Raw genomic sequence first — 26991 nt, 5'->3', positions numbered from 1 at the left:
GCATGTTTTCACTTTATGCGTGCATGAGTGGCGTCGTAGAATTTTCTCAGATGATGTGTGGTAGTACACTGACTACATATTGTGCATTATTTAAGATTAATTGTGGCTTTGACATGTAATATTTGCAGTTTTCTATGAATGTCCTTTGCTTTTTGGAGGGTGTGTGTGTGTGTGTGGTGTGCGTGCAGTGATCAGTCAGGAGATTTGGTGTTTGACTGGTGCCTTTTCAGAGCTGAGTGGACACTGTTGTTTTGGTGTATTTGTGTGCATGCACTCTGGTATGTGTGTGTGTCTGGTTTGGTATGCTTTGAGTGGTCAGTCATGCGAATTGCGTGACTAGCAGGCCAGGTTTAAACCACTAGTTGTCTCTGTGGTCCAACACACAACCAAAAGATGGTTTATTGAATGCAGTTTGTTTAGTCTTTCTGCACCACTCATGGGCATTCAGTGTTTAAAATCCAGTTGTTTCCATCTTTTGCTAAAGTGCTTCTGAATGAAGACGCAAGATTGACTGAAAGTCACATCAAATATATGACTTTTACAGAAAGACTTTCATAGCAGTGAGTGAATTTTCTAATGTTGAGTGTGATATGCCGGATGAAAGTCAGCCAGTAGACGCAGTGATGTTTCTTTTGGTTTTTGGGTATTGAGGGTTTGTCAGCACTTTGTTGTCATTTGCTACTTCAGCTGGATGTTTGAGCTTCACTGTGCAGAATGATGTGTGTGTGTGTGTGTGTGTTTGACACCAGATGGCTGTTTCACACTCATCAGCTGAAGGCAGAAAGTTTCTCGCCTTTCATCCGAGTTTAAAAGTTGCACCTTACAAGCAGGATTCAGTGACATCACAACTCGTGTGGAAGCACATCGTGGTTCAGTATGTAAGTAAACACGAATGTGATGTGGAAAGTTAAAGTCTCTAGTTTACGTACACTGAGAATGAGCACTGAGACATATTCAGCAGTTAAAGTTTTGAAATGAGAAATTTTGACTTGCTAACTAACATTTTTTTGTCAGAAAATGTATGGCTGAATTCCAGTTTTATGCTGCTCTGGCACTGAAAGTGACTGTAGAGTGAATTTTCCTTACAACATTGCACCCCATCTGCCTTACTTTTAAATAAGGCTTAATTTGGAAAGTGTAGTGAGAGAAAAGCAGAGAAAATCAATGATGCAGGGTTGATATTTCCTCATAAGAGAACATGATTCAAAGGGTTAGCTGACATAGCATCAATCACCTGTAAAGTAAAAATGCAAATTAATCTGTCTGCGATTTACACTCAGCTGAGGCTCATTTTCCAACAGTGAGCAAAGCTCTTTTGAGTGAAATCAGCAGCATAAATGCATGACTATGGAACTGAAGTCAGCCTCATACAGTGACACAATAATGATCATCCGTATTTAGAAAATCCATGTTGAAGTCGTTCATACGGTGACCATGCAGATCCATCTATGAACAAAAGCATCTGTAACTGTACTGCAGCATTTCAGAAAATGATAATGACCTTTAAAGATCTGTGTATTATCCCCTATGACCTCTGTCTTATATTACCAGATCAATAATACATGAATACACTGTGTCTCCTGCATCACCGTAGTGTTTGATCATCCCTGTCTTGCCTGGACTCCAGTACATCTCTGATACAGGGTTTGGTTTCTGTAGCCCCACTGCAGGTCCTAAGTGCACACGAGTCGCACAAACTTCACTAGATCGATAGTTTGGATAAAACCAGCTGTAAATAATTCATGCAAAATGCCTTCAGCTGGATTAAGTGGGCAAGATGCAAGTGCATGAAAACTCTGTAGTTTGCAGTTTTGAAAGAGGAGTCAGTTGTTGACAGTAACCGTGTTTCCATCAACATATTTAAATGTGCGTTTTGAAGTATCTCATCGGAAAAGGTTGATGATTTTTGTCTGTGAACACGCTCAACACGAGATGAAAACCCCCTTTCTTTTGTTTCCGGTTCCTGATCTCTACTTCTTCTAAACCCATGCGTGACGTAGCCTATACCACCAACGTCTGGCAACAAAACTGTTTGTGCGGCCCAGTTTATTCGCTCCAAACCAGCTCATACATTTTCTTTTTTTTCTCTCTCTCTTTTTATGACATTTCGAAAGTTTGCTTCACACTCAGCTTGACAGTTAGATGGAAACACGGCTTGTGTGTCTACAAGCAGAAAGAAGCTCTGATGTATTCTGTGGCTGATAATGACTGTGATTATCTCGGAGTCCTGCTGCTCAGATTCTCCTAAGCAGTGCTGTATTGTACTCTGCCTTCTCTGTCTCTGTTCTAATGTCCGCATTGCTCTTCCGCCGTCTCAATTGCTGGATTATCGATCATCGTCTGAGGTTTGAGACATTAGCTTCCAGTGATGGAGGTCAGCATAATCTGATCTCACTCTTTACTTTGTGCAGCAGCCTCAGAAAAGCAAGGATACAACATCCTGAGAAGGTGATACTCGCAAAGAAGACGAGTGCCCAGTTTCTCATTCCAGATGACTTTCAGACGAGGAAAGGAGATCACCCAAGACTGCGAGAGACTTGAAATTATTATCCAATGATATCCATATGATGATAAGGCTACAGTTTGCCTTCATTAGCCTTACATGTGCAGCCTCCACACTGGCAACACCACGTGACCAGAGGCATTATGTTCTGTATGTACGTACATCCGTCCCATTGCCGTGAGCAGGATATCCCAGGAACACCTCGATGGAATTTCTACAGTTTTGGCACAAACAGTCACTTCATTTTTGTTGGTGGAGATCAAGGTCACTGTGACCTCGACTGGTGACTTGACTGATTGGCAGAGGCACACAGTAACTCTAGTTTTCTGTCTAATCTTGTCTGATTGTTAGTGGCATCTGATCCTTCTGGATAGTCTTCCCTCATGATTCTTGTAGTTGCACACCAGTCCAGCTCCAACTGCACTCCAGATCATATCAGTATGTCCACATGGTGATGATGATGATGATGATGATGATGATGATAATCATGTATGTGTGTTTTCTGTATTCTTTTTTGTGTCGGGGGGGTTGGGTCATGTGCTTTACCAGCGTGGTTATGTCTGCAAGCCGCTATGAATACATGATATAGTTGCTATCCTTCTCCATATGCGTGTGTGTGTGTATGTGCGTGTGTGTGTGTATGTGTGTATGTGCCGTATCACTGATTTTGCTCCTTACACAGACACTGCGAAGTCACAAGAGGAGGATAGACAGAGAGGAGAGCAGGGGAGGGGAGGGGGAGGGAGGCTGATAAAGCAGGGAGAGGAGGAAAGGAGGTAGAGGACCACTCTTATCGAGCATAGCCGTTCCCAGGGAGCCTACCAGAGGGACCTTCCCCCACACACACACCATGGCCAGCCAGCCAATCAGAGCGCTCGCATCCTTGACCCGTCCTCCCTCGTACAACTGCTCATCCATGGCTCAGCGAAGCAGATGTGAGGTGATACAAGCAAAGGAAGAGAACGCTGGTTTAGATATATTTATATCAGGATAGTGGCTTCTAGTCAGTCTGTGCAGCCTGCAGCTTGGAAAACAGAAGCGTCGTCTGTATCACTTCTCTTTGCAACTTTCAGTTTCTGAGCCGGTGACGTTATTTTCCCTCTGACTGATTTTGGATGTGCTGTGTAAGAGAGGAGGACAAGAGGGATTTTATGAGGCTTGGCGATGATGACAAAGCACGCTGGACAAGTGACAATCTGACAAGGAGACAGTGATTGAAGAGAGGCCATGAGAGCCAGGAGAGAGGCCAGGATGGTGTCTTCCTGTTCACCATGCACAAACATAAGGTCAGGTCTGATTTCTGTTACCTTTCTGTTAGCTGTGGTACTTTCTCATTGTGCAGTCTGCAGTTTGGTCAAACTGCACGTCACCTGACATGCATAGCAGATTAAGATGGAAGTGAATGTATGCCATGAATAGCCTTTTTTATTTGAAAAGATTGTAGCATTGGTATGTGAGCATGTGTAAACTTTTCGTGAGGATGCGAGATGAGTTCCAAAGATTTAATTACACACGAGTGTTAAATGTTGAACTGATTTCTCCATATCTAACACTGATTTGCTCTGTTACTGTATAAGAGACCCCACCCTTGTAATTTTCACATATATTGCGATATCCACTACTTCTCCAATCCATTATATACTGTGTAATCCAGAATTGGTCTTCTGGCTGTCTGATAGTCGCCCTTTGATTATCTACTGAACTAAGCGCTAATGTAGTTTCCACTGACTAAATCACACAGCCTGGACGACCCTGGTATTGTTCTGCAGCTGTACCCTTTTCTGTTTGACCTTTGCTGAGAAAAATGCATCTGCTTTCTCTCTGTCCACAGCAGACTTTCAAATGCCAAATGGCTTGCTCATGAAATGTAACATTGAAAGGTTTAAACATGCCTTTTACAGCGCAGGAATAATGTAAAGTGACATGTTTAGCTCATTTATACACTGAGTGCATCACAGAGAAGTGTCAGTCAATACTGAAAATCTGTAACTCTGTGACTGCATTAACTATTCCATATGTTTATTCCAGTGGGTGGGGCGGGGCTTATATTAGTGTTTTCAGTGTTAGAATGACTTTTCTTCAGCTTTTGCTTTAGTCTGCATTCCATTCAAATAGGAGAAACGTGTCAAAATGATTAACATGCGTTTACCTTAACCTGATGAATGCAGGGTGTGGTGGAGTAAATCACCCTTTGTCAGGATTTCTGCAATATATCTCGCACACATGCACACACACATTTGAGTAGAAGGGATTTTCCAGCTGGCTTCTAGGCGTCCTAAATCCCCACTGTGATCTCTGCTCCCCAGGTCCATTAAGGGCAATTTGGTTAGATTTACTGTGGCTGTCGATGGGGATACGGGGCAGTCCTAGCACTGCTTTAGGTTACCACTCTGTGATAAATACTCCTGGCAGGTATTGCTGTGTTACCCTCACATAGCTATCTCTTTAGCCCTTAAATGAATCATGAGTGATAGTCATTAAAGTGTGAAAGAAGTGCTAGTAGCTCAAGCACACTTTGATTCATTATTATTATTCATCTATTATGAGACAATAAAAAATGGCTCATTTCATTTGCTTTAGTAGGGAAAAAAGGGGATTAAAGCTTCCAGTTTCTTTTAGAAAACGGGCTCGCTGCTCCACACCTACTAATAGTCATTCGTATCGTTTTTTTCTTTACTAATGCAGTTCACTAAAGCCATCAAATATTGATTATTGATTTTTATTGGAGCATTTCTCTATTTCTCTGCCAGCAAACCTCCGGCTGCACAGTTGATTCAAATTATTAGGAGTGTTGACAGTGTGAAGTTAAACACTGGAGAGCACACAACCCTTTGGCCATTGACAGAACTGCAGAGAAGAGGTGATCTATATGACATGAGATGCAGTGATATTATCATGCTCCCAATCCCTCAAATGCGTCTGGTTTAAGAATCCTGTGACCAGTCTTTGCATCACTCGTACCAGGTGTGCTCTGCTCTCCTGCTCTCAGCTTTCATGCAAAACATCAGTGAGGTCGGCCGCACAAAAGCCAAATCGGGTCAGACAATGAACTTTAATCTGGTGCTGTTTCCTGCACTGCTGGTCAGTGAGATGAACGCCTCCTCCTCCACTGTCCATTTAACCATTGAGTTCAAATTAAAACACACTCTCTGTGGATTTTAATATTGTGGCCCTAAAATGTGAGCTTCATGAGTGAAACAAATGCTAATATGCAAATTCACTAATGCATGTTTAAATGTTGTGCACCTTGACATGTTTAAAAATGTAATATCAGCTGCAGTTAATGTAAATGTAGCCCAGTGTTTAGATGATTAAACGTTATTAAGGAGGGGCCAAATAAAGAAGAAGTAAATCTTGCAGCACCCTTTCCCAGTTGGTACAGCACCCACTGAATTTCTGAAATAAACCTCAAAGCAGGACATATGGCTCCTTATCTGTAGACTCAAATTTTTGGATGGATTGATTGGACGAATTTCAAAAGGGTGCATTCTCGCTCATTCACAATAAAATCAAGCTTCCGCAAACAAAACTAATAAAGCTATTTTTAAGATTTTCACCAATCTGTGCCTGAGTCGTTATCATATCACGGCCTGTATTTTGGGCCAGCTGTTGACATGTCGCACTGAAGGTGATTCATTAAGTACTCCTGTCTGTAGAAAATGTGTCTGTCACTGGCACACCCACTTACCGCTTTGGTGAAAGGTCTTGTTTTCATGCTGTGTGGACGTCTGCCTCACTGCAGAGTTACACAAGGAGATATGCCATGCACATATGCTGTTTAATGGTATGAACTGAACTAAATTTAGACCTGTCTTTGTCCAGAGCCCACTTAACGTACTGTCCTATTAATGGAATATTGGTTGCAGAGGGGGTTTCAGTTCTGTAAGATAATGAAACCGGGGCTCATTCAATCCATTGCACTGCTCAAAGTAGTAAATTGGGGCACTTACAGTATGTGGGCAAGGATGAGGAGACAGGTACTGAGGAGCAGACTAGAGCCAGCCATAATGTACATCCAGGTTTTTCACATCCCCTCACAGCCCCCACTGTATCTACTGTATCTGAGAGGGCCATGTGTCTGTCAGCAGGCCCTCACTGGTGACTAATCACAGGGCCTCTGGTGACTCACAGTATAAGTCGCATATGTTCATCAGCAAACCAATCCTGCTGATCCCGCTATATGTCTGTATCTCTGCCCCAGCAGGGCAACATTTAATGCACCTTTTTCTGCAAATAAGCAGTCTTATCCAGACGCGTATCCACAGGGACAAAACTTAAATATGTTGTAGGTGGAGATCCATCTGTCGTGCAAAAATTTATAACACAGTTGTACAATGCTGAACGCTGCAGGTCCGTCCAGGGGTTTAGCTATGCAGAGCTGTTGAAGATTTACACTAAACTCCAAAGACTTCAACAGTCAAATTTGATTCTCTGTGCCAGATTGCCTTTCTTAAACATATTTCGTCTTTAATGGAGAGTCTGTTTTTCAGGTTTCATAAATCAAGCGATGCAATCTGTCTCCTCTGAATTGCCTTGCTCAGTAGCAGCCATGATTGATTTCCCCTCTAGCTGATCCAAAGGGGCCATGAATTATTCTTACTTAGGGCTTCCTCTCTTTCTCTGTATCCTATGTTTACAAGAGAACAAAGCGCCAAGGGTCACTCTCAGCTCCTCCATAGTCTTGACTGAATATTGAAGCGTTGGAAGCATTTTGTGTCAACCTGCAACGCAGCATTGGCTAAAGTGTTCTTGCTTTTGTGTTTAATCCCAACAGGAAATTCCTCAGTTAATCAATTTCTCTCAGTGAGAAAATGTTAAGCTTGATTACCTCACTGACAGACATGAGATCTGGAGAAGGTGTTGCACAGCCGAAAGAAACTTCTCAATAGGTGCTGGGAAGCTCAGTCAGGGGTAAAGGAGTGGGAATAAATTGCTCTGACTGGAGAGGCAAATGTATTATCAGGTGCCACAGCAAAAATGAATTGATTGAATAGATGGAGGAGTGGTTGAGGGCCTCTGATCACAGTGATTCATGGTACATGTGGGCGCTTTGTATTGAGTCACTGGCGACAGCAGTGACTGGAGTGAAAGGACTGCACTCTGCAAATCCAATTACCCATTGCTTTACACACACACACACACACACACACACAGAAACAAACAAATGCACATGTAATTTTGTGTGAAATGTTAGCATCAAACAATCATCTTTTGTTTTAAATCGCCCAGATTGAAATAAGAAGTCAGAGCATATTTACGGCCACATCAGGACGAGCGCTCACCAAATAACCATCGAGATGACTGAAAGTGCAGTTCTTGGTCCTCTTACCAGTGAAAAGGTCATCTGAAGCAACTACAGGAATCATACAAAAGAAGTCCAGGGAGAACAGATTCTAACAAAAAGCACAAGCCATTAGGATTGGTTGTCTCTTGGTTTTTTAGCCTGAGGGCTCCAGAAATGAGCCTTCGATACTTGTGTATTTTAGTTAGCATCATATCATGAAAAGTAAAGAAGATAACCTACCACAACCTGTCATTCACTCTTCTCTACCTTCACTGATAGGCCAAGCAAAAGAAGTGGAAGAAACTGATATGGAAACCTCAAAGGTAGGCTATAACTCATCAAGCAAAAGACACTCCACACACGGGCAGTGACATTATATGGCAGCTTAGTGCTTCATGACGTTCAAGAAGATGCATAAAAGGTTGTGGCACATTATAGTATTGTTCATCCTCTGCATATACTCCCCCATTTTTTTTAATAAAAGTATGTATCGTAGTCATCAATGGTGCTAAAGAGCCTGAAAGTGATTCATCACATCTGAGAATGCCATACTCACACACACCAAAAGAGGAGGCTGTTCCAGTACGACACACTGTATGAATATAAATCCCACAAGTGCATCAAGTTCCTGTCCGCTTCTTCTAGTCCTCAGATTTCACAGTGTGTGAGATCCGGGAATAAAACTGCTGCACCATCATTCACTGAAACGCTGTCAGCATTGTCCTCTGCAGGAGCGCCGCAGGGTTAGAGGTGGAGACACGATCTTCATTTTTGGGTCCAGTGTGGCCCATCTGTAGCGTAAAAGATAACTCCTCAAAGCCTTGCTGCGAGGACCGGAGAGGAACCGGTGAAACTCTCGGCTGTGACATGAGGTCAAAACGTTAACAGATGATGGGCACTCCACTGATTTTACTGCATCAGATCACTCGTCGAGATGAGTTTTCTCAGCCAGTGAACACAGTTGTATAATGTCTTCTGTGCCTCCAGAACAACTTTGTAATTTCTGAGAAAATAAACACCAAGATGTTGCAATGATCATCCCAGAGACAACATATGGATCAGTTTTGGAGTTTTGGAGTTTGAAAGACATGGACATTCTTGACATATACTAGGGATTAAAGTCAGGATATCTCGGCTTCTGCTGCATTGATTTTGACTATTTATATTTCAGTCCTTCTTTAGTGAGTCCTCCAACCTCCACCTGGAAGTGCAATATTAAATCACGGAGTACCCCTTTAAACACTGAAGATATTTTTTAAGATATCCTTTTTATGAAATGGAATTCACAATCAGATATATTGAGAGAAAGCCCCCTTACATGTTTGATTTCAGTGTTTTAGAAGTGATTGTATGTTACACCCTACTGTAAAATACAGATTAGAGAAGTATTACATTTCATTGACAGTACTTCAGCATTCGAGACGCCACTGTGTCACTTGTGATAATTTGTGTATTGGTGATGTATTAGTAGAAAACTGATTTCAGAGAAATAAATGATGGGGAGGTGTAATGTTACATACACATGCAGCTTGTCGACTGGTGAAGGTAGAATGTACTGAGCAGTAACAGCAGGGGTGAGTAAGGAATTGAACTGGGTTATTCACATGAAGTTTATTTTAGCGGGACGGTAAGAGGGCAGTGTTTAAAGTGATTTCAGTAATTGGTGTAAACTGGAGTGTTAAAGGTTGGGATTAAAGTATGCAGTTCAGTGTCATTAACTTGAATTATATCTGCTGGACGACGTAAGGAGTTATGTAAGACAGCTAAGGCCTGTTGTCGTCTGAGGACATTGGACAACAGTCTCCCTGGTTTCAGGTTTTCATTCACTGCATAGGCTTGATGTCGACAAACCAGTGGGTTTTCATCGTGATTCATGAAATTAGCTTTGCAGATTTCATCAGCGCAAAGTTGAGGTGTTTGAAAGTCTTGAGGCCTTGCTGGGTGATTGTTGCTTTGTCGCCGTGAGTGACGTGCATCATTTGTGGAGCTCAAAATAGCTCAAGTGCCGTCCTTGAAGGCCTTGTGGGTGATAATGGCATAGCAACCAGTGGAAAGCAAATGTAAAGTGTGTTTGTGTGGGGTTTAGCAGTGTGTTTTTCCTGTTTACATCTGTATATCTGAATGAAAAGAGCAAGGTCCGCATGTGGCCCTGAAGCTGCGGGCTGGGACGCCTCCCAGCTTCGATAATGGCAGGGTCGTCTCTCCAGCAACAGCCCTGACTGACGAGATGGAAGGATTGTCTGGGAGGGGTCAGTCAATATCCCTCCACCCAATCCCTTATCCCATCACCGGCCCAGTCCTTTCATGTAAAAATAGCTTTCCTCACTCTACCTCAAGCCTTTGCTTCAGGGCAAGTGAGTGTCAGTGCCACTTAAATACCAAGACAAACTGTCCACGGACTTCATTTAGACAGCGTCATCCATGCTGCAGCTGTGCTTTTAATCAACTTTCCTGTTTAAATAAAGGTTAGACAAAAGGTTCCTGTGAGGACAGAGCATGAGAGCACAGACGGGGTTATTCTTCCACTCGCTGAGGTTTGTGTTTGAGTGTTACCAACAGTGAACAAGCCCTCAGCGACGGCACATCTGACCGCACTGACTTCCACACCACAGTATCTCACGCTCGCTGACGATGAGCTCATGCGGAGCGATTTCATAATTGTGTGACGACTGAGCTGGCGTCGTGTAGTTATGTAATTGGGAACAATGTGGAAAAAGGTGTCGATGACATTGGAAAGGTTTTTGGCATTGAAACCAAATGATCAAAGGATGAGGAAAAAAATACAAACTGCAGCCTCCAGCTCAGTGTTTAGAGGGCTGGTGCCAGTTTTTGCTGCTCAACTATAAATCTGTTTTAAAAATTGTAAATTCATGGTATGGTTTAACGGCTTCCTTCAACCGACTTTGACGTTTCTGTCCCTAGACAGCAGTGTCAGCAGTGCAGTGATCCGATCGCAGCTAAACCGTATACCATACATATCTGGATGTGGCCTAGATCTGGAGAGATCAGCTGAACCTGATCTCTCTGTGTCGTGACATCATTTTCCTTAACATAGCGGCTGTGTATTGGAGGAGCTCAGGGTCATGGATGTGATGAGTCATTGATGTACTGCATAATAGCTCCAGCTCCAGTGTGGGCTGGAGATGCACACACACAGACCTCGCGTGCCTTTTCGCAGGTAGCCCATAGAGATATGGCGCTCTGATGATCCGTTTGTTAATACTGATAATCACTTATCATGAATCTGAATGTGTCATTCACTCTCTGATAACACAAACGCAGTTAATGGCGTCTTGTGAGTGTAAAATCATATATTTCTATGGTTCTATAATACCACTGAAGCCGTAATTCTTCCTGGAGTCAAGTAAACACTTCTCCCTTTAAATATCCCTTTTATAAGACAATACAATCCATTAACAGTCTCTTGTTAACTCAAAGCCACACACTCCATTTGTTAGTATAAGCTTGTTGACTAAAGCGTAACCTTAATGTGAAAAATAGTGGACAGTGGCAGAGGACAGCAGACAAACAGTCTGTCTGTCATTGTATCCAGTAATAATGGGTACAATGACAGATCAAATTTCACAGTTTTCAAATTTGATGCTGAAATGATGAAGCTATGGTGCATTAACAAGAGAAGTGAGGCAGACATTTAGTAAAGTAAAGTGACTTTTCAAAGTAACTAATCATTTTTATATGCAGTCATTGGCAAAGTAGTGCAGTGACTTTTGACAGAAGTAATTGTAACAAATTTAAGATTAATAAATAATAAATAATTTTCTCGAACATGAACAACACTGCTTTTCAGTTAAGCTAGTTTAAAGGACCAGTGTGTACTGACCGAATTGGATTATTTAATTTATAGTATTATATATTGATCTATTCAATTAAGTTTTTTGACTACATTGTCTCAGTGTTGGGCCGTCAGTGTTTTAAGTCAGTTGTACTTGGTAAACAGCCGCTTGTGTTACTTTAAATGCGTATTTGTTCGAAGGTAGGAATGCACCAGTCTGACTTTTCCTCTCTTGATACTGCTTGCAGCGCCTAAACTGTGGGTATACAGATGCAGGGGTGTTCCAATCGATGAACATCACTACATTTAACTGAGTGGGACCATTCCTCTATTCGTAACATAAGGGGGTTGATATTTATGTTGTGGCATAGTGCTATTTCAGGATAATTCTGATCAATAAATCAAATGGCGTCATGGTGCTGTGCTCTGTTGCAGCTGAATAAAGGTGGAAACATTGAATTTTAGACTGTCAGAGACTAAGGAGGAGCTTTTAACACATATTGGTGGACTGGACCGACCCAACCCACCTATTAGGGAAAGTATTGGTGCAGACATAAAAGTGCATCCCTATACGTAGCCTCGAGAGTATTATAAAAACATCGGAGAACAGAGAGTTTTGAAATAATCTTTAAGTCTTAACAAGACTAATATTAACAATTACCAGATACTTGAATTCAGTGGAGGTCTATTCTCTCTCAAGCCTAAACCTATTGTTGAGGTTAATAAGGATAATCCCAAGCTCCATTTTCCGCCACCTCTCTCTGCTCCTCCCTCTCGCTCTGCTTTGTTTAGTAATTATGAGTATGTGTGTGCGTTGGAGGTTTGTTGAGAAAGAAACCTCGGCCTATTTTCATCCTGCTTGCTACAGCAGAAACAGGAAGTGGAGGGCTTTTTTAAATGAGCGCTTTAATGTCAGCACGTGCGGTACTTTGTTCTTTTATTCATGGCACACGTGACAGCCGTGCAGAAGGCCATCTGTATTTCACTTTATCACTTTCCGGGTTGACCTAATATTGAACATGATGTCTATCCCCTCGCAGTGTTGCTCATTTGTGCTGTTGAACATCGTTCAACAACGTTGTCATTCATCATCACTGTCATCATGGCGCCCCTCCCTGGGCTGCTTTTATGTTTCAGTCAGTGTTGGCTGTCTGCGCTGTGTCTGTTCTGTCCTCAGTGGGACGTCTGCTGCTGCTGTGTTTTCTGCATAACATCAAATTTACTCTGGCCTCCTAATGTGCCAGTTTCTGTTGTGCATTGATGTCCACGTTTGCACCTGTTTAGCCTTGTTCTTACAGCTTCCATGTTTATCTCGCTTATCTGTTGCCTGTTACTCTGTTGCTTAATCATTCCAGTCTGTTCTACATCTCCATCTGCCTTGAATCAAGGCATGAAAAAACATGTAGAACCTGGTAATCGCAGCTCTTAGTCCACCTATTTGACTAAATGAAAGTTAGATTGAAGTAAATTAATCTCATTTTATTTATTTTTTTGCTGCTGTTTTGCATCATACTTCATGCTACAATAATTTTTTTTAATCAATAAAAAAATAATCAATAAACAGAGTGTATGTTCACACACATGCAAACTGTATATGCCCGTCTTTGCAGGCTGAGATTCTGCTCTTTGTCTCCCCTCTGTGGCCTTGAGGGCTTGGACTATCTAACATGGTCAACACTAACCAAACAACCAACCCATTTCCCTCTCTGATCAGACGGTAGAGATCAATCTATGGGGATTTATTCAGCATGAATAGACAAACAGTGTCAGTTTAATCCTCACTGTGTTACAGAGTAAGGAACGCCCATCAGGCAGAATGGGAGAGTCAAACTCGCCACGGCGTCCAATCCCACAAAGCAGCGTAGAGGGATTAATCCAGATTATCCGCCAATGCTATTCTTAGAAATAAATGAAAAATCTCTGGGCCAGATTAGGGTTTAAGGATGCCAAAAAAGAAGCTGATGCAGAAATCACATGACCGCTGTTTTTCAGACCATTACTAATGAATACTATCTGTCAGGGCATGACTCCCTCCATGAAAGTTGAGTTTGGACCTTTATTCTTTTTATCTTTTCTCTAAGCAAACTTTAAAGCAAAGCAGCCCAGAGAATCACCTATTTCTTTTATGATCCTCCCTTTAAAGGACACATTCAACACAGCTCATATTCAGGAAATCAGAGTGTACATTTATTTACTTTAGTATGACAGTAAATTAATTTCTTTTTTTTTTCTTTTGCCAGAAGACAGTGGGAACACCTTTTTGATTACTTGCTCATTAGTATTTCACTGTTGCAGATGTTGTTGTAGTCAGCAGGGGGCGTCAGTGAGAGGAGCCTCTCTGAGTCAGTGGTTGACTCTGGAGCTCTGGAGCTGTCCATTCAGCACCACTCTGCTGCTGCTTCTCCTCGGCAGGCTGGACAGAGCACTCGCAAGAGTCAAGCTACCATTGCTCACATCAAGAAAGATGAAAGAAATCTGACACAAAATAAAGAAGGGAAGGCTGCAAAGGCCTCAAAACGCTCAAATATAACTAAATATTTGTGCTGTTGGATAAAATCCACCTTTGAATAATCAGGCATGGTATTATTTGCGTCATACCCACGTCCTGTTCCTTATGGATGGGATTAGTTTGACTAACCAAAATGCAACACAGAGCCAAACCTGAGCCAAACAACCTCCTGATTGCAGTGTTTGCAAATGCAGAGAACATGTTTTTAAGTTTGCATTTAGGTATGACACATCCAAATCCCAATAATTCTTTCTGACAGGCACAAACAGTACACGTACTGAACCTGTGTTTTTTGGGATGCAGAAGTAATAAAATGTCACAATGACTCCTCTGGCTGCTTTGATATGGTCTTTTTATAAAGTAGTGTTAATGGAAATAACAGTGCATGCTCTTTTATTGCATCAGTCACATTAGTCGAGGAAGCTGGGTCAAAATGAGCTGCTTGTCTATGACAGAGAGATGTGGATGTTCCCAGGAATCATGGCCATCACCAGTCTAATTGTTGCAAGCAATGACTAGGTGGGCACCAGATGGACTCTGTGTGAGATGACTTACTGTCCTCTTGCTTGACTGAAGCTCAGGCTGCAGCGCTCCCTGCTTCATCCTGGGAAGGGATTAGAGCGCTCTCATATCGTTGCCTCTTTTTCGCACTTTTCCCCCCTGCAGTCCCGCCACATTGGGGAGAGGCAAAGCTGGCTAACAATAGAGAGAGACTGTGTCCTCCTGACTACTCTCGGCTGCCTCACGGCACAGAGATGAACGATCGCCTTCTCCCTGAGAGGTTTTCATAATGAAAGTAATCACAATATGGACTGAGGCGCTTTTAAGAATCAGCAGCTGCCAGCTATTGATTGCTAGTTATAGATTATTTCATGAAGGCCTCCTCAGCTAAAGATACACATGTCTAAATATGCAAGAAAAAATAAAACACACACGCGCATGCTGAAATGTACAGTAGCTACACACAGTGCCGCACAAACATAGACATTAGATTGTATTTTCCAGGTTACGCTTTGGAATAATAGACTAAACTAAGAGTAATACTCACAAAGTAATGATTAAGAATATGTTTTCAGCTACCTGAAATAATCCAATGAATCTGTGCTACTTAATGAATGCATCAGCAACCGAGGAGAAGCATAATAATATATCAGACCACATAAGTGCACTATATTGTTATAATTTGGTAAAATGTGTCTTAAGTGAGGCATTTTCCTTGGCCTGTTTAAGGCCTTGGGCAAAAGTCTCTGGAAAATTAATGTAACAAAGTCACAAGATCCTGCCACTGTATGCATCACCAAAGGTAGCGGTCAGCTCAGAGCTATTTACTGATCTCACATCCAGAACCTGGCGTGGGGCCCACTTTCATGTGTCCCCTCAGGCCAAGAGCCCGAGCGCACTGCATCGTCTGCGTGCCATTATCTTTTTTGGTTGCTCGCCTCTCTATCAGTCAGTCCTGCGCTCGCTCTCTCCTGGCACCATCTGCATCTGAAAAAAGCGGAGTGAGTGAATGGAGCTCAGTGACTCAGCAGGATGAGCTCAATAACAATAATAACAACAACTTTATATTGCTGTGTGCTAAGTGCTTTGATTTGTACTGCCATCACGGAACAAATAAAAACAAACAACAAAAGAGCGTCAATTACAGGAATCAATTAGTGACAGATAAATTAGATCAATCAGTTAAATAACATTAATGAAATCTGTACATCATTGGAACATGCAAGCGCGTGTGTGTGTGTGTGCGTGTGTGTGCGTGTGTGTGCGTGTGTGTGCGTGTGTGTGCGTGTGTGTGTGTGTGTGTGTGTGTGTGTGTGTGTGTTTGTATGCAGGCAACCATAATGCCAGCTCTGATGGTGGAGAGGGGTCTGCATTAGCTGTAGTATAAGCCATCCCTAATGAGGTGTAATTTGTAACTTGCAGTTTTAAGAAGATTAAACAGGAAGAATGTTCTGCGCCCTGACCCTGCGCCTGCGGTCAGGTCAGCCATTGTTCTTGACAGGCTCTGGTGAAGTGAATGGTCGGTTGCTCTCTGACCCCTGTGGTCTGAAGGGGTCAAGGGTTAAACCACCACTTCTTCGGACGTTAGTGGACTACAGAAATTTAAAGGTTAATCCATTTCAAATATAGCTGAGATGAGATTACAGGTTTTTGATTCAGATTCAAGTGTTTTTAAATCATTTATCTTGAGAAATCACAGTATAAAGCAAATGACCTACAAAGGGTCTTCGGTTTCAGACAGAAGTCTATAAAAGCCAGCTTCTCTGGCGAATTCCAACTGCAGCCATGGGGTTTTCTAAACTGTAGCCGGCTAGCCAGCATCTCTAAAGCTAAAACTCTGTTGAACTCTGATTGAGCGGCTTGATATAATACGAAAAAACTTGTTTGCTGAAGGCAGTGAGTTTGGCAAACATAACGTGGTAAGCTATGCTGAAATCTAAAACTTCCTCAGAGCAAAGAGAAAGCAGGGTTTGGAGGGTTTGCAGCAGTTGCCAGTAGCATTTGATCTCCCGCAGGGTGGGTGTTCAGTCCTGTGATTTTCAAACAGAACCTGTAACCCCTCTGAATAATGGAGTTACCTTGGACATAATGCTCGGCTGTTACTGTGGGTAGTAAGCCAGTTAGCTGGGCATGCTAACACCTGGTTTCTGTGTTTTGGAAAGGCAGAAAAAAAAACAGCACGCTCCTGACTCTTGAGATACACAATAACACTGTAATTAGAGAGCCATGCACACTGTTTTGGCATGCGGAGAAATCCACAGCTTGACAGGTCTGCCATGCCGGTCAATTAGGCGAATGAGGACGATTAACAAAAGGCCCTGGTTAGATTGAAATTCAGTTTATTGCAGTTATAAAGCACTTAGCAGCCAACTAAGCAAGCTGAGTCACCAAGATGTCCATCTGATTCATTATGTATGCAGAACACATACGCAGCACACAGCTCCAAACACAGGGAGTACCCCAGTACACTCAATGCATTAAGAGATTAACCGGGTTAGCTGCTGACGCTGATCAAGGATGGAGTCCAATACAAGAGGAAAGAACTGCAGCAGGTCCCCCCACTTAATACCCTTCTCATACATAGCATAGAGGCTGCAGGTTGGGGTGGGGGTCATTGCACAGCGGATGTTATGGCCAGAGGCTACAATCCTGCTCTAGTCCTCCACACTGGGCCAGCTAGGCTTATCTTGGAGAGAAATAGAGAAAGAGAGCCATCTAGGGAAGAGGACAGAGAGAACAGGAGGGGGGGGGGGGGGGGGGGGGGAGGCATAGGGGAGAGATCCTGCGCCTGCTCACTGTGAGCACAGCAAGTGCAGCTTTCATCCGCAGCGGAGACTGAGGGAGAGACGGAGAGAGTTTGAGCGAGCGAACGGGAGCTTTGAGGGACAGTGTGATAGCTCGGTAGAAAAGACAGAGTTAAAAAGGAGCAGCGGCCAGTCATGTCGGCGTTTATCTGCAACCGCTAGCCCTCCTGCTTCTGCTGCATGCTGCAGTTTGCGCGGTAATCATTGCAGCACAGGTCACCTCCTTCTCTTTTGGGAAAACTGAAGAACCCCAGGGAGGTGTGAATTTCTGGCACATTGTTCAGCACTGCGGCACCTCGATACAAGCGAAAGAATGTAGGAAAGGAAGGAAAGGTGGGCAAAGCTGAAGATCATCCTTCCAGACTTAAGTCCCCAACCATCCATCTGCCTCTGCATCCACTCCTCCCTTCTTCCCTCTGTGCATCTCTCCTGCTCTGTGTATGGGAGGTGAGGCTTTGGCAGGCTGTCAGTCAGCATGCGGCGGTGTGAACGGGCAGCCCAGTGCCCACAACACGCTATGGATGTCAGACACTCCTCGCTGTACTAATGAAAGGCTTCAAGCTCGCCTGGTAAGGCTCAATAGATGGATGTTTTCTTCTGATTGTGTGTCTGATTGTGTAACCTGTTCTCTCTGTATAGCTTTAAGGCTGTCGTGTATGCAAAGCACAACCCAGGCAGGGATTTGACGTCTGTGACCATTTTCTGGCCAGACTGTGGCTGTATTGACAAATACCAATCTAAAGCTACGTGCTCTCTTTGCAAGGCTGTATGGACTGTCAAATATCTGTGCTTTTTTAACAAAGAGCACATTAGATATGTTTGTGTTTATCTGTCCATCTGCACCTGTGCAGATTCTATATGGTTACGTAAATCTCCACATAATGTGTCACTTTGCAACAACGGCTCAACCAGGACACTGCTAAGCCGTGACCAGAGTGTGTATATGCAGTGTGGGCTAGTGGTTTTTTTTTTTTTTTTCCCCCTCACTGTGGCTGTGGCGACCCCGCTCTGCTCCCCTCTGGCGGGCTCAGTGTGAGCGGAGCAGCTGAGGAGAAGCGCTCACGTGGCTGCCTGGAAAAGAGCAGGCACATGCTCGCTCCGTCTCTCCCCGGCTTTCACTCTCGCTGCCTTCCTCGCTTGTTTTCCCGCTCCCCTCGCTGTCTCACATGGACAAACAGATCCACATCCAGGTGGCCCCTCTCTCACTTTCTTTTTTAACCTGTTTTGCTGGCCACAGTGCGTGCACTTTTCCCTCCATCCTCCCTCCTCCTCTGCTCTCCTCCCCTTGTGTTTGTTTATGCTCCTCCTCCTCTTGCCTGATATTTTTAGAGACGAATTACAGAGCACTGCAGGAGGAAAAAAATGAGAGGGGGAGCAGTTTCGGCAACGTGCGTCCCGCTTGCTTCCTTCTCACTTTCATGAGGACCTCTTCTTTTCCCTGACGTCTCTGTCTCTCTTTCATTCTCTCTATATTTGTCTGTGCCCTTCTCTCATTTGCATCCCTCTCTTCTCTCCCCTCCTCGTATTTTTTATGCCTCTCAAATCTCAAATCAATCACTTAATCCTCCAGTCATTTTTTCTTTAGGCTGTGGACTGTAGCTTTGAAAATTTCCTCTCAGGGCTTCTTAAGATTAATCAGAGTGAGTGCATACTGTATGTGTGTGTCAGCCAATGTGTCTTCCTGTTCGTGTGTGTGTGTGTGAGAGAGAGTGTGACCATTCCAGGGCCTCTTTATCATTCTGCAGCATAGAAACACTATTAAACCTGAGTCTGTCGTCACTTAATCTGTTTGCAGCACCATAGTTTGCTGCCATGCTGTCATGTTATATAACAGTATGTTCGTATGTATGTATGCAGTTCCACTCCAAAAGTACAAAATGTTACAATGCTTTGAGCTTTTAATCAAGAAAGTGTTATTAAAGAAAGTCTCAAACATGTAAAATGGTCCAAAAGCTTCAGTCCAGCTGTGTTTCAATCCACCTCAAAATAAAGAAAAAAATCAATCAAGGAGCAAATTATAATGATAAAGTATCAATTCCCACTCGCAGATTCATCACTGGGGCGATCTAGCTCAAATCTTACATGTCTTTAAGAGCTGTATTCTGTTCTTTCAGGGACAATCTGCTACATAGGCAAAACAGTGTGACCTAGAGGTCATTCCATCAATCAATACCTCAATCAGCACATTTGTTATCCTGGGTGTTATAAACCACTAGCTTGCTGATGGCTATAGCAGCTGATTTATCTGCGCTGGATACAGTGGTTTATCAGCACTAACTGATTTAGAGCTCTCCGTGTACGTGATTGAACTGGACAAAGGTTCTTGGAGGCTCTCAGGCTGTTTTTACCAGTGCAAACAAGATAGCTTAAAATGAACTTCTGATTATTGCGTAATGCCAACAAAAATGCTTAGGCTTACAAGATTACCACAAATAAATGTGAGGACGATCCAAAATGCACATGTGCTTTGAAATGATGACAAAATATGAGTATAAAAAGTCTAGAAATGCAGAGTAGCAATTCACATCGTTTACTTAATCAGATCTCCAGACCTTCATGTCTTCAATGGCGCTCATAAGTTACAATTAAAGCTTTCGATGTCGTGACTGAATTAGTCAATGTTAAGATTTGCACCAGTGGTTAGGCCTTGTTTTAAGTTTTTCTTATTTATTGTTTCCATTTTTATTTTTTATATTTATTATTATTATTTATTAATATTGCTTGTTTTTAAAGTTGCATCAAAAGCCACCAAAGACAGAATAGCTGAGATCATGATTCAACAGTAACAACCAAAAAAAACCCATCTCATGTGATGTGCTGTGAGTTGATGTCAGGGGAAGCAAGTGTCAAAGAGTTTTCAGATTGGAAACCAGGCAGCCCTGTTGGGTGTATGTTTGTCACAGTGCGTGCTTTGATTGAGAGCCAGGGTGGGGGGGTGATATTTTTGCAGCATTACTTAGTTGTCAGAAGACAAGGAAGCGATAAGAAGAGAGAGAGGCCGTGTGTGCGTACATCCATGCGTGTGAGAGGGAGATTGCTCAGGATTTGGCAGTGGCCCCAGTGTGGGGATGTTTGCTCTTGATATGACATTTGGTGTGACTTAAATCTGCACACAAACACACACACACACACACACACACACTTGCACTCAGACACAGATGTGCACACACAGCCAGCAGCAGCAGCTGTAGCAACAGCAAGGCCCTGACAGCAGGCTAGAGCTGGAGCTTACTCTCCGCACGTGGCACCATGGACAGGCCGGTTGTTGCTGCAGGACAGTTAGACAGACTGTGAGTGCAGACTTGCATGCACAAATGCATGTGTGCATCTTTTCCCCAAACTTGTCCGGTCAACTGTTCATCTTCTTTATCTTATTGGTCGGTGCCAAACAGAGCAGGCGACTGCAGTGTTTCATGTCATGGTCACAGAGCAGCAGAGCGAAGGGGTAGTGAAGTCTTTTATCCGCGGTTTCTGCCTTTCCATCCCCGTGAGACTGCAGCTCCATCGCAGCCACAAGTGTGCATGTGTCTACACTCTCATATGCATGTACTGTGTGCATCTACAATGAGTCGTACATGCTGTCACACACACAAACAGAACATCAAAGACTCTTGGAAACTCACAGCATCCACCAGCATATGCACGGATGCCTCAGATCCTCGCATACATACATGCATACTAACCACATCCCCAGGCGTGTGCTATCCAGGGCCGAGCCACTAATGTCTCTCAGGGCTATTTTAGACTGACATGAAAATTGTAGCTCCCAGGCCTCTGCGCCAAGAAGATTCATTTCAATATGTTAAGTATTAGAGAGGGAGAGGGAACAGACCTGCATTAACTGTAGGTGAACTGCTGCTTGGTTAGATGGTCCTCTAGATCTACTGTAATCACCAGGAGTGTTTTTTAAATGCCTTCCCTCAAGCAAAACTATTTCAACTTGCCCTGAAAACAAAATTATGAAATGTCCACAGCTAAGAGAGAGAGGACTTGAAGGCTTGGAACCAACTGCAGCCTCACAGATAAAGCACTGCGCCATCAGACTGGGCCACAATGGACTTGGGAAAGTTCACAGCAGGGGCTCTGCAGTGGAGAGAAACTGCAGAATTGTTTCCCTCCCGGCCACAGCTTATTAACTCTCTCTCTCTCTCTCTCTCTCTCTCTCTCTCTCTCTCTCTCTCTGTCTGTCGCTCTCTCTCTCTCTCTCTCTCTCTCTCTCTCTCTCTCTCTCATCCCCTTTTTTCCTTTTTTTTAGTACTGCATCCTTCCCACAAGCCATTTGTCATTGCTGATTGTGCTCTATATTGTTCCCTGAAACACTCCCCTGCCTGCTCCTGATATAACCCACTTTGTTTCTGTCTTTGGGATTGAGATGATATTATTGATGACCCTTTGGATTTGCAGTGATCAATAAAGTCACTGAAGAAAATAGATGATTGCGTTGCGCTTAATTATGAAGGAATTTTGTGCCTAAATTGGCATTAAGTGTTAACAAGGAAGACTAGGAAGGCTGGTCATATTTGCGACAATCCCACAGTAATTATTAAATGTTATGGATTTGTAAAAGATTAACTTTTGGAGACAGACAACTTTAAAAACATCATTCATGCCTTGCTGTGGGAGGGAATGTCCCTGTTTCCCTCTGTCTCTGTCCGCCTCATTATTAATGGACTGCAAACTGCGTTCAGGGACAGACAGTCATGTGTACCTCTCCTTGATGGATGTCTGATGAAAGGACATCACATTAGCATTCCATACACTTGTCTCTCAAATGAAGCCTGTCCAAACAATAAGACCATTTTCCATTAAGCTTTTTAAAAGCACAATCAGAACGTGCTCCCCTCCTCCCTGCCTTGAATCGCTAACGCTACTGTACACCAGCAAAGAAAATGACTTCCTGCTCACCAGTCTCCTTTTAGTGCTGTAAACTTGTGTTCCTGTGTTCATCAGGGTGCCACGTGACATCATAACTGTCAGAAAAGGGGAAGTAAGATTTTCCCATTTAATGTGTTTCCAAGTTACAATGTACATGTTTGTATTTAAAAAAAAAAAAAAATCATCATTTGAACAGGTAGGTTGGTGCATTTTCCAAGGCACAGACCAAACTGCCTCTAGATGCAATTGGATAGCCTACAACCAGACTACAGCATGCAGAGATGAGCTGCGATGTTGGAGCATCGATATGCAAACGGTACACTCACACTTACACATTTTAGGGTCTAATTGACTAATAGGTACCAAAAGTTTTGGAATTGGTCCAGTAGATCACCTTAGCTGGCAGCCGCAAAACAGGCCGCAATGGCTGCGACGTAATCCTTGACGGCAAATGTGCCCGTCACAATACGTCCACTGAAAGTGCTTGTTTTTTGCCACAAACAAGCTCAGATAGTTATTCTAAATGTCTGACAACATTTTGGAAAAGATCCCTACAGAGATAGACCTTTTTGTTCAGGAGTCAGATCATTTTTGCTTCACCAAAAACTGTCAACTGCAGCATTAACATCATTCTTTAAGATGCTTCTTGTCAACACATCGTGGCAGCTTTTCTCGATGTGACAAGTGTCGCAAAATTTGAGGATAACAAAGTACCCTCGCCCTGAGCTGACGTACACGTACTCCTTCTCTGCCTCTCCGAGAGAGAGCGTCCTCTTTCTGCCCGCTGCTCTCTGTCACCCAGCCCGCTTCCTTCCATCTTGATATCCCCTGCAGATGGCAGTGGCTGTGTCCCGTCCCACCGGGACAACGTGTCCCACAGGAGCTTAATCCGGTCGCCAGTTTCCTGTCCCCTCCTGTCCCCTTCTGACATCTCTGCCGAGTCCTTGAATTACCTCACCGGGACGAGTTGCGCTCTTGAATTTAAATCAGTGTGTTTAATTATAGCTGCTTTTAAAACGGGTTCTAGTACCCAGAGGTGCAGTAGGTCGTAGCTTCAATGAGAACCCAAAAATTGTTACAGGCCTGCCAATGTTAGGTTGCCACACATTGAGGATAATTGGGCATTTTAATTAAGCCTGGGACTCAATGCTAAAGTTATGCTTGTGGGATTGGATTGAAATAGTTTAAGGAACGGTATACAGTGACATGCAGTGGTTTCACTCTGTATTTGCTTGTTTTCGTCCTGCAGTGGCTGATGTGCCCTGATCTTTCAAACTGTCCTCTCGCTGTGAGTGAAATGAAGATGTCAGCCGTCGGGGCCCCACTGATATAACTCCTTTCAGTCCGTAACATGTTCACAGCAAAGTGCACTTAAACTCCAGGGCTTTGTAGATTGCTAATTATGTGTGTTAATGCTGTATGCAGCGGCATCACCCCCTCACACGCACAAACACACACCCTCCTCCAGCTCTCTCTTTCTCCCTCTAGTTGGGAACGCTTCAAGTGGCGGTGCACATGAATGGCTTGACTGGCTGCCATGGCAACTGCACGGCCGAGACACAGTCGGGCTGACAGACATTTCCGACCCAGCCAGGCGTCGCCACATTGATGTTGCCATGACAATTCGGTAAACAGCACGCCCTTCTCTCAGAAAGATGGAGACGTCTGTTGGAGTCTTTAACGTTCGGCTTGAATCAACACCAGAATTAATTGGGAAAAAATGAAATTGAAGCTATTCAAGCCTGTCAAGCGTGTCAGTCATTAGTGAATCAGATGAGTGAATCAACAGCTCAGTGCTCATGGCGGTTCAATACCTACTGTAACATGTCTCAGAGTGTGTGGTCAGTTTGACCATCTGTGTGTCTCCTGCAACAACAATGAGAACAGAGGTCCTCTAAGTAGGTCAGTTGTTGGTGTGAGGCTGGGCAGGCTTATCTGGGCACACAGTGGTTCGGCTCAGTGGACCAGCTCCCTTTGTTCCACAGCGCGGCTCCACTCAGCGCTCCCACAGAGGCAGCCAGCAATGCTGCAGCCCCGGGGTCAGGTCTTTCCAGCAGCACAGCTCAGGGCTTCTTTGTGGAGATACAGAGGTGATTACTGCCTGTGCTAATCTTTTTGTGCGTGTGAATAGATTATTTTAAAATGATTTTTTTCCTGCCATGTTCAGGAGGATAATCAGTGTTGGTTTAGGGTTGATAAGATGTCACTCAGAAAAGAATGAGCAGTGGGAATGCTGAATGAAGTCAGTAATATTGTAGCTGTCATCGTTTAATAATTCTGTTCCTTGATTGCATTTGGAAACACCAGTTACTTCATCAACGCTGCAGTAAGTGTGTAATCCACCATAACTCTTGGAACCCAGTGTTGGACACTCAGTTCCAGCCCTGTGGATAAAGCCTTTCAGGGAATGGGTGACATTTTCTTGCAAGAGTTAATTTGCGTTTGTGGATGTTTGAAATTAGGCCCCATCCAACATCCTTATATTCTCTAGATTGTCAACCAAGCGAGTGAAATTATTTACATTTACTGGCATTAAACCCACATATATAATAACACATTATGTATATAAGAGGATTAATAACACACACAGAGACTGATTGTGTGATGTAATGTTCCAAATGGTGGTTTTTAATACACTCAGGCTTTAATGTATGTACAGTAATAGACCTTTTTCACAGCAGACATTTTGCCTTCTTACAGTAGGTAAAGCACAGGCGGTACTAATAACATGAGTGATGGCTCCGTTCTTTTCAACTCTCTCAGTAAGCCATGACATTAAGCTCACTTCCATCCACCTGTTTTTATTTGCATTTAGAATTTGTGCATTAAGAAAACCCAGAATAGGAACTCCAGAAGTAGAAATGAAAACGTTTGTATGCTCAGCTGCAGCGGAAGTTGATTAAAACAAAATGAGACTTAAAAAAATGATAAATCCTGACATACATGAAGCACGTGACTGATGTTTCACAAGCTTCTGCTGGAGAGGAGACTCAAAAGAGGACATGAAATAAAGATAAATGTTACGGCATTGCCTGGCAGTGGATGGAAGCCAGCGGGAACAATACCTGGACCCTGGAACTGAAGCAGCCCTCGTTCATTTTATTATTTACCCTTGTGCTTTTGTCATTGTAACACATCAAAATGTCTTCCATGAAAAAGGCCGATTGCATTTTCAAATCTTCTGTTGTTACTAGAACTGCCGTAAGATAAAATACCAGGTTTGGATAATTCACTCAGTTTGAACATGCTAAAGGAAAGATAAGATTATATTATATTATATTATATTATATTATACCTTAAGTGCCAACAGGGGGTGTTGATTCATCAGAAGTTGAATTCACTATTACTACATGTATTTAGGAGCATATTTTGTTGATGTTGCAGTCGTTACATTATGCAAAATAAATGTCAGTGAAATCAACTCAAGTAGGCACGTTACACTGCAGCAGGAATGACTAAGGACCAAAGTTGTACTTGGCGATGTGTTAAAATTCAGTTGGATGGCCCTCAGGGTCTGGAGGACAGTTTGAAATTGATGGTAAGGATGCACAGTGGATAATCTTTCATATTTCCTGTCATCTGTCTTTATTGGACCATGCCACACAGCTGAAAGCGCAGGATGTGTCAGGTGATATTGGTTTTGCAGCGGGGCGTTCATTCTAATTATTTGTTGGATATTGGAAGGAAACATCTAGAGCCACAAGTTTTGCAATAGTTGGATTTAGAGAAAACACATGACGCAGTGTGCTGCCACTCTGAAAATATTATCTTGACTCATGCCTGAGTGTATGTGTTCTACTTGCATTTATTTCACATGTATTCACCATGAATACCTGAGAAGATTTTCCTTTGCATTTACTTTTGCTGATTATGGACCGCTAGTGTAGTGTCTGTGTGTGTGTGTGAGAACAGAGTGTGTGTATCTACGAATAATGTTTACCACAAAGCCCGGTCCAGCTTATTGTGTGATTTAGAAGGAGCTTCGAATGTAAAGTGACCTGAATGCTGGTGATGTCAGCCCCTCCATTCATGAAACACATGAATAATTGAGGAAGCAGCAGGCTCAGTGCACCAGCACCAAGTAGAGGTGGAATGCAAAGTGAAAGCCATCTCTTTCCTCATTTGCTCTGTCTCTGTCTCTCACCCTCTCTCTCTCTCTATCCACTCGCACATTCATCCTCAATCTCCTTCCATCTATTGTCAGTCTGCAGCCGTGAAATTCTGTGAACGGGGGGCTGAAATCGCGAGAGGAGAGCCTTGCTTGGATACTAGCGGATGCAGTAATCGGGCGGACGATCCAACGGCTGGGAGAGCGGAGGAAGAAAAAAGGGGGGAATAGAAAAGTGCAGGTTGCTTGAGAGAACAGGAGCTCAGCCCCCATAGACAAAAGAGAAGAGAGCGGATGATAGGAGGAGAGAGAGAAAGAGACGGAGCCTGAGCTCCAGCTTCAGTGGTTTCTCCTCGTCTGCCAGGAAAACACGTTCTTTCTATCTCCGTCTGCTGCGTCTGCTTCCTCCTCCTCCACCCCCCCATCCTCCTGGCATGCTCCAGAACTCATCCACCCTCCTCCCCTTTATCCCTCTCTCTTCTCTCCTTCCCCCCCCTCCTCCTCCTCCAACTCCTCTCCTTCCTCCTCTGCCTCATCCCGCTGCATGAATGAAGCCGTTTGAAAAGGGCTGATCGCTGCGGAGCGGCTCTCTACATGGCTACGACCAGGTTAGT

At 43.4% G+C, this 26991-nt stretch overlaps 1 protein-coding gene across 16 annotated transcripts in view; it reads left to right on the top strand.

Annotated features, from left to right (window-relative positions):
• gramd1bb (GRAM domain containing 1Bb) overlaps positions 1 to 26991 on the top strand; it is an 80079-nt gene that overhangs the window by 22075 nt on the left and 31013 nt on the right. For 2 of the 16 annotated variants that reach the window (XM_076735791.1, XM_076735789.1), the window contains exon 1: positions 17347 to 17963. The exons of 12 other annotated variants lie outside the window; for them this stretch is intronic. In XM_076735791.1, the coding sequence (XP_076591906.1) occupies positions 17941 to 17963 (23 nt within the window). In that variant the 5' untranslated portion in view covers positions 17347 to 17940. Of the gene's footprint in view, positions 1 to 3329; positions 3790 to 8066; positions 8111 to 17346; positions 17964 to 17989; positions 26986 to 26991 lie in introns of those variants that run through there. 2 more of the 16 variants (XM_076735788.1, XM_076735790.1) reach the window with 2 other exon arrangements.

This window comes from Chaetodon auriga, chromosome 7 (genome assembly GCF_051107435.1).
Source record: "Chaetodon auriga isolate fChaAug3 chromosome 7, fChaAug3.hap1, whole genome shotgun sequence".
NCBI classification, from domain to species: domain Eukaryota; kingdom Metazoa; phylum Chordata; class Actinopteri; order Chaetodontiformes; family Chaetodontidae; genus Chaetodon; species Chaetodon auriga.
The sequence above is the reverse complement of the archived record's forward strand: the minus strand, read 5'-3'. Positions and strand labels throughout refer to the sequence as shown.